Here is a 12608-nt window from a genome sequence, read left to right on the forward strand (position 1 = left end):
ACATCTCTCCTTAACTTTTTGAACATTTTTTTTTTTTAACTTAGGTCCATCCAGCCCAATTCAGTCTTAACGAGGTACAAAGTCGTTCAAGTGACCAGGGAGTTTCTTCGCCATCCGAATTGAATAGTGTGTGGCATGTCTTGTTTCTGCACTCTTTAGTGCTTCTCCCTGGGTGTGCTCATGGGCAGTCGGTTGTGTAGATGGGACATTATCGTCATCATCGTCATCATCCACCTCTTCAGGATAAACAGACGGTGCGTGGGCATTTCCATGAAATGGCTTGAAGTGAGATATGTTTCTAGTGATGACATGTGCACCTCTGTTCGCAGTGATCATCATGACGTTGATGTTGGTTACTCAATATGGCTGTGGGAGAAAGGGTGGTGAGAGTTTGTTTTGTGTCTTCAGGTTCTTCACCAGCACATAATCTCCTAATGTGATAGCGGAAGGTGCAGCTCCTCTCCGTGTGTCTGCCTGGTCATTCATTTCCTCTTTAGCAGTTTTGTCTTTCAGGGCCATGGCAGGATTACCCACATCTTCAGAAAAAGATGGAATTTTGATGTGTGGAGGGCGTTTGAACAATGCTGTTGCTGTGTGGAGTCACCCTGTAGTTTCGGAGGAAGTTGTATAGTGCTTGGGTAGGGGCTTTTCCTTCGATGACAGCAGCACGTAGCGCTGTCTTTTTGGTCTTCATAAACCTCTCTTCATAAACCTTCACCGTTCACCTGGGGCCAAGATAGTCTGCTAACGAGGCAAAATCAGTGCTGTTGAAGGGTGGACCGTTATCACTTTTAACTACCGTGGGAATACCGAATGCGGAGAAGATTTTGTCAAGCTTTGGTATGACTGCTTTAGCTGACGTTGTAGTCACAGACTCAACCACCGGGAACCTGGAGTGATCATCCATGACCACTAACAGATGGGTACCATTGGGGAGATCACAGAAGTCGATGCTGACATGTGTCCATGGGCTTGAAGGGAGGTCAGTCATCCTGAGTGGGGCAACCTGAGCGGTAGGTAACACAGCTTGGCATGGTAGGCAGTTTTTTAGAAAAACTTCTACTTGGTCATCAATGCCTGGGAACCAGACTTTTTCCTGAAGAAGCTGTTTAGTCTTAACTATTCCCTGGTGACCTTCATGTGCCAGAGCAATAGTGCGGTGCCATAGTTTTTGTGGAATCACTATTCGGTTGCCGCACAGGAGTGTCTTCATCTTGTAGGGAACAGTTAGTTCATCTCTTATGCGGGCAAATGAGAGTAGGCATGCTTTGTCTGCTGGGGGCAGCTTGTGTGCTTCTTTCAGTAATACAGCCCTGCGCCCAGTTTGTACAGTTTTGATGACATGCTGTAGACAAGTGTCGGAGGCTGTTGCAGTTTGTATTTCATTTAACGTCATTGCCTTCGGAATTGCATGAGAGAGGACAAAGTGGACATACGCTTCAGGAAGTTCAGTTCCAGTGCAGTTTTGTAATATGGACAGCTTTGTAGGGTGCCGTGAGAGGTAGTCAGCAGGGTTGTTATGTCCTGGACGATAAATTACAGTTTCAGGAGCTTCCAAAATTTAGACGTTTGTATCTGTGTAGTCCAACGTGTGGAGAATGTTGTGATGTGATGGGACTCAGGATGGAGCTCTAGCTGGTGATATCCAACATTTAAGTCTAGTTTTGACAATAATTTTGCTCCATTTGGTCAGCAATTATGTCATTTACAGTCGGTGTGATGTATCTCTCTCGCTTGATGGCTTTATTGGGCAGGCGCATGTCTGCAGAGTCTGATTTTCCCAGGCTGCTTGGGTTTTGGGGCTACCACTATTGGTGATAACCAGGGGGTTGGGCCTTCCACCTTTTCAATGATGTCGAGAGCTTCTAACTGAGCCAATTCTTCTTCAACCAGCTTCCGCACGTGGAATGGAATGCGCCTATGTGGCTGTAACGATGGTTGTACATCATTATCAATATGCAGCTTGACTAGGTGATTTTTCAGTTTTCCAATACCTTCGAAAATGGTGGGGTAAGCATCAATTATTTGGGTTGGTTATGGTCCGTTTTGGCTGGCTATCGTTGACATGCCCGTTGTGCTTTTGGAGACTGTGAAAATATATGTGTCTTCTTCTTCAGAGTCACCAAGCTGTACCTGATTGACGTTGCGCTGGGATAAACGGTGATCTTTGGGCTTTGTAACTTTTCTTAGTTGTGTGTTTACTGATCTGCACACCTTAGCAAAATGGTTTGGTTTTCCACAACTCCAGCAGGCTGCACCTTTTGCTGGGTACACGGTATCATGAGGGTATGTGCCTCCGCAATGATAACATATTGTTCTAGACGTGCTGTGTATTTTATGCCTTTGATCCAGTTTTACAGGCTTGTGTGGAATGGTCATGGCTGATTCACCAGATATAGTAGAAGACTCATTTTCAATCTGTTGTGCTTGTGTTTCTGCCGCCTCATTTGCACGTGCAGTGTCTAGAAGTCTGCTTAGAGTCATTTCAGGATCCCTTAAAACTTGTCTGCGCAGTTTTGTTGATGAGCATCCTTGCAGAATTTGTATTTTATTTTCTTTGTCTATCTCCTTGAATTCACATGTTGCAGCCAGTTTACGCAGTCTTGCATGGTATTCATCTATGTTTTCTTTTGACTGTTGTTTTGCTTGTCTGAATTTAAAGTCAACATTCTTTTTATTTGAGAAATAGCTTGTAAGAGCTGTTTTAGCTTTCTCATAATCCTCATCCTCTCCCGTATCTGGCAGCGTTTCAAAAACATCATATACTTGCTCACCTGCGTAATGTAGCAGCATGGCACGTTTCCTTGTGTCATCTGTCACGTCCATTGCTCTGAGGAGAATTTCAAATCTTTTCAGCCACTTCTCCCATCGTGGCCCGAGTGTGTTGTGTGATTCGTGGATTTCAAAAACCGAGAAAGAGGGTAGATCCTTGAAGGCCATAGTGTTTTTGTGTATGTAGACATGCGGGTAGCGTTCCTTTATTTCCTTTTCCCCTTTGACCTCCACTTTGCCTAGTTAAAGTGGCAGTATCCCAAATAGGAACATTACAATGTCCAGTACAATAGAACTGTTTTAGCCCACTCCTAGCTGCCCAGGTTGAGCAGGTGGCCGTGTTTCCTTATTTCCTGCAGTAGATCTCTAGTAGATCTGCATGGATCTCTTGTGATCTATTGTAGGTATTATTCATCACAGTAGAGCTATGCTGAGAGCACCAGACTTGGCTTCTTGCCACCTCACTTTTTGTATTTATTTGTATTGAGAAAGTAGGGCTTGATGATCCACTCCTGGCTGTGCTAGCTGAGCAAGTAGGATCCTGCTCCTGTGTTTGGCTGACGACGCAAGGATTGGTCTCTTGCGGTCTCACCGATGTGTATGCTGTCAGTTCAGTAGAGCTCTGTTAACTCCGCTCCCAGCTGTGTGTCACGTCTGTCAGTGCAAACAGCCAGAGAAGTGGAGGACTCAAGTGCGGGAAGAAGCAGGTGTGTCCAGGTCAGCAGCAGTCCAGGTCAAAGAGCCAGCAAACAAGGCAATAGAGGCAAGACAAAAGCAGTAGTTGGGGTCACAGGCAGTAGGTCGATCGATCAATCAGGCGTACAAACAGTCTGAGGGCAATCCAGAAGTCAAAACACAGGGCGTAAACAAAAGTCAGGAACACATGAGATCAGTAAACAGGCGAAACACTCAGAAATGTAGGTAAACTGACAAAGATTTAACGTTGTATGTAACTAACAGGGGGTTTAAATACAGATCAGAGGGAAGCCGGGGATAGGGATGTGTAGTGCTGATCCAATGGGAGTAGAGGGGTGATGGTACATGTGCACATGATGCTTAGGAATGTTAATTGGGTGATTTGTTCATTGTGCTGGGGAATGTGAGAGACAGGGTTAGAAATCAGGTGATGATGAGCTCTGTAGGCAAACTGAGGAAGTGTGGAGAGCTGAGTAACACTGTGCTGGTTGAGCAGGAGGTTCCTGCTCCTGTATAAACAGAGGGCTTAAGAATAGGCTTCTTATTGCCCTGCGCTGTATTTTTGGTTTCAACACAGTTGAGCTGTTGAGGTTCCGCTCCTGCCTGTGCTGGTTGAGCAGGAGACCCAGCTCCTGTGATATGCAGAGTACAGGAATTTTCTTCTTGGCCTTTCTTACATTAATTGTTGACAAAACTCAAGAACATACAATTACTCCAGGTGAGTGTGGCCAGGATGTGGCCCTACAGGGCCCCTATGGCCTTCTATCCAGAGCTGGTCCAGCCGAGGCTCCCCCCAGCAGGCACAGCCTTGGGCAGGCTCTCATCAGTTCAAAGCCCTGCTCCCTTGCAATGGAATGGGTATACTGTTAATCCTCCCCTTTTGGGCAGTACTTCCGATTAAGTTGCTTGGGAGCTCTGTCTCCCGGCAAAGAGTAGGTTCCTGTGTGCGTGTCACATTATATACAAACAGGAAGTAGGAGGGGGTCTGTTTGATACACACAGGGTCCTATAGGCTGTCTGGATACAAGAATGTTTTCTATGGGTACCCAAGATGACAGCCTCTATTTACCATTGTAAATCTTTGTGCTGAAAATACAAATTAAGAAAAAAATATTCCACTCTAAAAAGGTCAATGAGTCTCATGAATACTGTCCCTGGACTATTCTCGAAAATCAGCAGCCCAGCTGACACCCTACCAACCAATCACAGGCCAAGAGGTTGTCTTAAGGTTGTTGTTAATACCTGTAAAGGAGTGATCCTCTCTGTTGTGTGTGTATACAGGACACAGTGGTAGCTCTGCAGGCCCTGTCTCTCTATGGGGCCGTGGCATTCAACAAAGAGAGCTCAAGCACGGTGATGGTGCGGTCAACAGGGGGAGAACACCACCACTTCACTTTGGACCAAAGCAACAGCCTGCTGTACCAGGAGAAGGAGCTTCAGGACCTCCTGGGGGTGTACAGTGTGGAGGCAGAGGGCACAGGCTGTGCTTCGATCCAGGTCAGTGCATATTCTCTCCTCTGGGTAATTCACCCAGGCCCATTTAATTATAACCCTTACCTAGCTCGTATGCTAACTCTAACACTGAAACTGAAAACCATCCCTGAATTGTAGCTAAAATATCTCCGACCCCATTCACACTTATTAGGCCGGCCCTGGGCCGCCTCACATTTAGTCCTAATTTATTTATTATTTAGACCCTGTTCACATTTGTGGTTTTAGGAGGCCTAAGTGCGTTCATATATGCGGGCGAAAAGAAGGCCTAAACGAAATGCATGCCAGGAATTAAAGAAATGTGCTCAAACAAACCAGTTACGCATGACATTAGGTCTGCTTACAGGTGTATGCGATGTATTTATAATCACAACTAATTCATACTGATGTGTATATATATATAGGCTATTGATCGGCGACTCCTTTGACTCAGATACGCAGTCTCTGGGGGCGTGGCTTGATTCGCGTCACACGCTGACTCTTTCCACCAGCCCAAGGCCCGGCGCGTTCATATTCACATTTAGGTCACCTTTAGGCCCCTCAAAAGTTTTAGGACAGGTCGCCTTAAATCTATGACCCCGTTCACATTTGAGTTAAGGCGTCACTGGGCCGGCCTAAATCTCAAATGTGAATGGGGTCTCAGTACCTAACATAACCCTAGTCCCACTCTAATCCTGGCATACATCAAAATGGTGAAAAAAATCATCCTGTTACCTGGTCATCTTTATGCCCCTCACTTCTCCCAATCTGCGTTCCAGATCACTCTCCACTACAACATCCCCCCTCCCGCTGACTTCGTCAACTTCCACCTGACATTGAAGGCTTATCGGCAATGCAACACCAGCAGCGATAACAGAGACCTCAGACTCTTTGCTAATGTAACGTACGTCCATATCTCTACACATGGTTCTTGTGCTGGTTAATGGTCCTGTACACCGAGAAGGGGGAAGGTTACCTCCACTGTATGTGCACACACACACACACACACACACACACACACACACACATATACATATATATATATATATATATATATATATATATATATAAAAACATCCTCTATGTACTTGGCTACTGCAGGGTTTCCATCTGTGGCTCAGCGCACCAGGAATCTAATTAAACCCATATTAACAGAAATCACTTGCAAAACAATAGCTTTTGTTCCTGTCGTTTTTAGCTCTTGTTCAGTAGTAGATTTCTAGTAACCTGCAAACTTGTATGGATAATCTGCAGGAGTGGGAAACCACCATTCAACAGAGTAATATAGTAACAACAACAAAAGCCATGCCTCTTCTGTGTTCTGTATTAGTCAGTATTTTGACAACTGAATAATTTGTTCAATATTAAGAACCCTGGGCAGCACATCAATACTACAGAAGGTCTAACTGTCTATACAGAAAACGTCACAGGGGTCCTGACATTCTACTTCAAATTTGTAGGTCCATTATATGAATCCAAAATGAGATGCATTTCAAGTCCCAACATACATATTTCACCTGGTTTCATAGCTGACCTAGATCTTCCACGATACAAAAAAATTGTGGGAAACTGGTTGACTTGACATGAAATGAGCCCTTTCAGACACTGCTTACTTTGGGAATTTAGAGCTCTTTATGATTGTCTGTGTTGTTCCAACCTAACAGGTACGCCGGCCCGAGGGAAAACACCAACATGGTCATTCTGAACTTCAAACTCCTGTCTGGATTCGTCCTTAAAGATACAGATATAATGACTGTGAGTTCCAAGTACAGTGTGTGGGGCTCCTCAGTAGTGGTGTAATGATAAAATAGACTATCGATATTTGTACTGATTTCCCTCATTATGATTTATCAATAATCCACTTTTATTATCGATATGGAAAAGTTACATTTTTGGGATCCGTTAGTATCCGTTAAGCAAGGTTCTTATTTTGTCATTTAATTTTCCAACAACCATCTCCTGCTGCATTACCCGTTCAACGAAGTGAAGCAATTAGGAGTCTATGTGGACTCCTCACTTTCTCCATCCAAACAATGTGGGGAAGCAAAAAAAAGGCTGTTAGGGTATACTGTCAAAAGTGTTGAATTTAGAACAAGGGCAGTGATGTTCAGACTGTACAATGCACTAGTTAGAGCTCATCTGGATACTGTGGACAGTTCTGGGCTCCACACTTCAAGAAAGATATTGCTGCTCTAGAGGCAGTTCAGAGGAGAGCAACCAGACTTATTCCAGGTCTGAAGGGAAAGTCCTACTGAGAGACTGAGGGAACTGAACCATTTCACCCTGGAACAGAGGAGACTACGTGGGGACTTGATTCAAGTCTTCAAAATCATGAAGGGCATCGACCACATCAAACCAGAGGAGCTTATCCAGATCAGCAGGGACACACACACCCGGGGACACAAATGGAAATTGGGCTTCAAGACAGAAAACAGGAAATGCTTCTTCACACAGAGAGGCGTCACAATCTGGAACAAACTCCCCAACAATGTGGTAGATGCTGAAAATTTGGGAACATTTAAAAATAGGCTGGATAGGATCCTTGGATCACTTAGTTATTAATGGACACCAAATGAGCATGATGGAGCGAATGGCCTCCTCTCGTTTGTAAACTTTCTTATGTTCTTACAGTATGTTCTAATTACGAAATCTCTTGTAAAATGTTTTTGCAAACTTATGAGACCCATCAGCATTGTAGGGGTGATGATTTCAGGAATTTTGCAGTGAAATAGAGTTGAGATACCAAATTCCAAGTAATTTTTAAGGAACAGTTAAACTGTATGATACTGTGTATTTCTGAAATTCTGGATGATTTTAATATACGCGACTCAGTAATTGCTGTCACTACTGATAATGCCCTGAACTACATCAACGCAGTAGAAAGACATCTTAATTTGGTCAACATCGCATGTGTTGCTCACACAGTTGAAAACTGACCTTAAGCCTGATTTATGCTTCTGCAAAGATACGTTTAAGTGTCTCTGCATAGCGACACAGAGAGGAGGTTTCTGGGTAAGTGTAGCTCGCAGAGGCTTGCAGAGGAGCCGAAGCGCACTCCTCAAAAATGTCAACAACACATTGCGCATCTCTGCAAATGCTGATTGGTTGAGCACGGAGATTCTAATAGCCACGTCCAATCTCTCTGTGGTGGATCGATTGGTGTACAATGTATGGCTGTAGGTGGAAAAAATCTGGCCGGAAATATCTACACCTTGATCAACTGGCAAAAAAATACCTGTGTGTGCCAGGCACACCTGTGCACTCTGAACACATCTTTTTAACAGCAGGAAGTATTATAAATACTTACATATGTTTTTCATTTAAAAGTTTACATTTTGTGTACCTGGGTATGCATAAATACACATTTATTTTGTAATATATTTTAAATTTGACTTTTGACAGTCATCAAATCTGGGCAGTGACCAGGATTCCCCCAGAGTTTAAGCATAATTGTCTAATCACTGCCTGGATTGGTTGAGCACTGGCTTCCTTGGTTTGATTAGTAATGAGAGTTGCAGTCGTGCTGCCATAAGTGTATGGCCGTCACACCATCACACGTTTTTCCACAGCCCTAATAACATGCCTTGCATTATTGGTAATGTGTGCCAAGTTTGATATCCACCCAGGCCTGTCACAATCCCACCTCACTGCTAGAACAGCTAGAGACAGGAGCCCAGCACATTGTCTCTGTTCAGCTGTTTCACTGCCATTTCCCCTCTGTTTCAGGATTCAAGTCACGCCTTATTTCCCCCTCCTGTCCTGCTGAGATCACAAGATCAGGTGAAGCGAATTGACAAAGAAGATGGCCATGTGATTCTTTATTTGGATGAGGTGAGTTCGTAAACTGCAAGGAGCTGAATTTAACTGATTGGGTTTACATTTTACTAATAAAAACTTCTCATATTAAAAGGATTCTTTTGGCTTAATTTTAGTAGCAAAATGAAATTGCAGATACACAGGGTATGAAATGTCATAGGCAAAGTTTGACTGTGAACGTCATTCTCAAAATGTAGTGCTATCCCTCAGGAAATGTATGTGGTAATGTTACCAACCATTGACGTTTTACCTGACATACAGTTGATGTCTAAAGTATCAACACCCTTCATCTGAAACAATGTTCATTAATAATGACTCCTCATTGAACGAATTTAGCCTAGGGAAATCCCCTGTGAATTGAGCATAGTTAAGGTAAACATGGATTTCTATGGAGTGGCAGTCTAATGTTTACTAGAACAAGAATCTACTGGACTATTTTGAGCAAATCACCAAAAGGAACAAGACAAGCTTTCATTAATTGCTAATGAATGCATTGTTAGAAAGGTCATGGGTGATGTAGATGTTGTATTTGCCAAGGGAACCATGATCAACTGTGCATATTATTATTTCTCTGGCAACAATATACTGCCAGTTCTGAGTGAATGTTAGGACCTGCATTAACGTCCATAAATCACAGAGTACATGACTGTCTCTCAACAGCTCACAAGGGGAAAAAATTACCACTATCACATCACCATGACCCAGAAGCACCCAGTGAACAACCTCAAACCAGCTGTGGTCAAGCTCTACGACTACTACCAGACCAGTAAGACTTTTTAATTAATAAGAGGCTCAGTGAAATGATGACATTGTGCATTACAAAGTGGTAGTGGGCAGGCATGCCATAGCAGAAGAATTGTCAGAACAGCTCTGATTATGAATTGTCCACTCCCTGGGCCTCCTTAGGTGACCACTTCTAAACTGTGCTAGAGTGCAGAATACAGATGAGAGCAGAATACACAGACTGGGGTTAAATACACAGCCAGAACAGTATGGTACCAGACTGGCTCCCCTTCCTCAGTTGTCCAAAGCTATAAATGGTTCATCAGATATCTTCAGCATACTTCAGTTCATACTTCCACATCATGGACAAGTGCAGGATTGAGGGTGACTCCTAGATTTTTAGCGGAAGAAGATGGAGAGAGTGTGGTGGATTCCAAGGGGATTGAGATGGGGAGGTCAGCAGAAGGTGAGGAAGAGTGGGGGAAAAACAGGAGATCCGATTTGGAGAGGTTGAGCTTGAGGTGCTGTGAGTGCATCCAGGCGGAGATAGCAGACAAGCAGGAAGAAATGCGTGAGGGGATGAGAGGGTCAGAAGAGGGAAAAGACAGGAAGATCTGGGCATCATCAGCGTAGAAGTGGTAGGAGAAAACATGGGATGCGATGAGGGGTTCCAGGGAGTGAGTGTAGATAGAGAACAGGAGCAGGCCCAGGATGGAGCCTTGGGGAATGCCTGTAAGGAGTGGTTGGGGGGTGGATGAGGAACCTCGCCATGTCACTTGGTAGGTCCGGTTGCTGAGGTAGGAGGAGAACCAGGTGAGAGCAGTCCCAGAGATTCCAATGTCAGTGAGGCAGGAGAGGAGGATGGAGTGATCGACGGTGTCAAATGCTGTGGAGAGATCAAGGAGGATGAGGACTAAGGAGAGGGAGGCCTCCCGGGAACAGCTGATCCACAGTGATGAACAATACAGTGCTGCTTGACCCTGACCATCACAGAACACAAACACCTTCAGATTCTCAGAGAGAAAAGGAAATTAATAAATATAGTTTTAAAACACATACATTCAATAGTTTGCAGAGGCCTGTACAGTAGAAAACATGTGGCATTAGCCAATTAACAAACTGGATACATTGCAATAACTGATACGGAAAACACTATGATACCATATTTAAAAATAAAAACCCAAGTTTTCAATGTGTTGAACAGGATCTCTATATAGCATGTTCCAGTACTGGAGGCTGTGTACATTTCAGCTTATAGGTATCTGTCTGTCCCTCAATATGTGGTCCTTATGTCTTGTAGGTGAGCAGGCCGTGTCTGAATACACCTCTCCATGTCCTGACGGTAAGCCCACACCTTCACTGTTGATTTGCTGCATTATCACTGCATGTGAAGTGATACATAGAGCTCTCGGGGAAGCAAAGGTGTTTTAATAAGTATAATAAGGGTCACTGTGTACAGAACAGAAGAGCTTGAGGATGTTGAGCAATCAGAAAGACCTAAGAATCCATTCCTGTCACAGGCATTGCCTATCTTCATTCACAATTATAGAACCTATCATGCACCACACTACAGGCTGAAAAGCGGCTGCTGAATAAGCAACTGAAAGTGATTGATTGACAGCTGGAGGTGAGAGATACTGAAGGAGGGGAACCTAAACAACCACGTGTCTCTCAGTAAATCACCTGACCACCACCTCCACTCTCAATGCTCGCACAATTGGGCCTGACAAATCATTAGCAGAATGTCCAGGAGTAATAATTAAGTCACTGGCTACAATCCAATCCCTTCAGCTCCAAATGGATTTTAATGTGATTAAATTTAAATATCTTCTATCACTTTATTGACGCTGCACCTGTGTTTCTGTTGCAGATCGTGGAGAAGACATCAGTGTAGTGTAAAAGCAAAGCGTGGACTTATGAAATCGTTCAGTAACACGCACAAAGTCTTCAACCAATGGTGTGGAGCCGAGGATTGACAGTCTACCAATTACTGAATGACTTGTGAATTTAGCTGTAAAATACCCACAATGCACCACAGACCTGCACAAGCCCAGTTCTTCTCTTGTCATTTATGAGATGGAAGATTCAATGGTTACTTCTTAATTAATAAAATCAATTTAAAAACTATAAAAGTATAATTGTCTCATTAAAGGTAATCACCTGATCCCTATGAATGTAAGACATCATTATATATATATATATATATATATATATATATAAAATTTAGGGAGTGTAGGTTGAGTTTAGGGTGGCTGTATACTGGTACAGACCTTTTGGCTCTAGAATTCCTAAAAATAATTGTGGTTCTTTCTTTGATTGACTAACTCTCCTGGACTATTCAAACTACATTTTTGTGTGTGTTTTTGTTTTTTAACACAATCAAAAAAGGAAGGAGGTACTAACCTGCCTCATTCACTTGAGCAAAACAGCAAAGTTCTACTTCCTCAATAAAATCACTTCCATTCCCATCTACAGAGCTGCCAATAAATTCAATATGGGCATGATTATAAAAATACCTAATTCACCAATTAGAGCTGATTAATAAACCTCCCTTGATCTATGTTCTTCCACACAAATTCGCACACCAATACAGTTTCCAGGGGGTGTACAATCACATTAAAGTTCACAGGTGCTAAGAAGAGTGGTTGGCAGAGAGAAAAATGCTGTAATTTCTTCCGATGTCCACAGGAGGACACTTTGCTGCCACAGTAGGTAACTCTATGGTCACTTGCGTCCCCTAATGGATAAATACAGCATAAACTCCTAGTACTCAAACTTGAAAAGAGGCTCAAACAAGACGCACTGAGTGATAGTGACTCCCGACATTAAATAGACTGCTACGATGCAAAAATGAACTGAAACAAAAGTAATATGCTAATAGCCTAAACAAACCAAAAAACCGACTTACCGAACTTATGATCCACCCGACAGCACTTCCTCCCTGTACGTCCCTATTATGTTTTCCATGGCAATTAAAATTAAAACTGGTGTAGAAAGAGTGATTTGGTTATTTGTGCTGTCATTCCTGTGAATCTAGTAAATATTGAATCTACTTCGCTGTTTTTTGTTGTTGTCATTGGTTTTATCTCTCTCAACCTCGTGTAGATTGATTGACGCTGAATGTTCCCGCC

At 43.3% G+C, this 12608-nt stretch overlaps 1 protein-coding gene across 2 annotated transcripts in view; it reads left to right on the plus strand.

Annotated features, from left to right (window-relative positions):
• LOC136754621 (alpha-2-macroglobulin) overlaps positions 1–11609 on the plus strand; it is a 49180-nt gene extending 37571 nt beyond the window's left edge. The window contains exons 30-36 of one of the 2 annotated variants that reach the window (XM_066710620.1): positions 4750–4965; positions 5718–5842; positions 6603–6693; positions 8665–8769; positions 9415–9520; positions 10778–10819; positions 11348–11609. In XM_066710620.1, coding sequence (XP_066566717.1) covers positions 4750–4965; positions 5718–5842; positions 6603–6693; positions 8665–8769; positions 9415–9520; positions 10778–10819; positions 11348–11376 — 714 coding nt within the window. In that variant the 3' untranslated portion in view covers positions 11377–11609. Of the gene's footprint in view, positions 1–4749; positions 4966–5717; positions 5843–6602; positions 6694–8664; positions 8770–9414; positions 9521–10777; positions 10820–11347 lie in introns of those variants that run through there. The other variant, XM_066710630.1, reaches the window with a different exon arrangement.
• Positions 11610–12608: the final 999 nt, after the last annotated feature.

This window comes from Amia ocellicauda, chromosome 1 (genome assembly GCF_036373705.1).
Source record: "Amia ocellicauda isolate fAmiCal2 chromosome 1, fAmiCal2.hap1, whole genome shotgun sequence".
NCBI classification, from domain to species: Eukaryota; Metazoa; Chordata; class Actinopteri; order Amiiformes; family Amiidae; genus Amia; species Amia ocellicauda.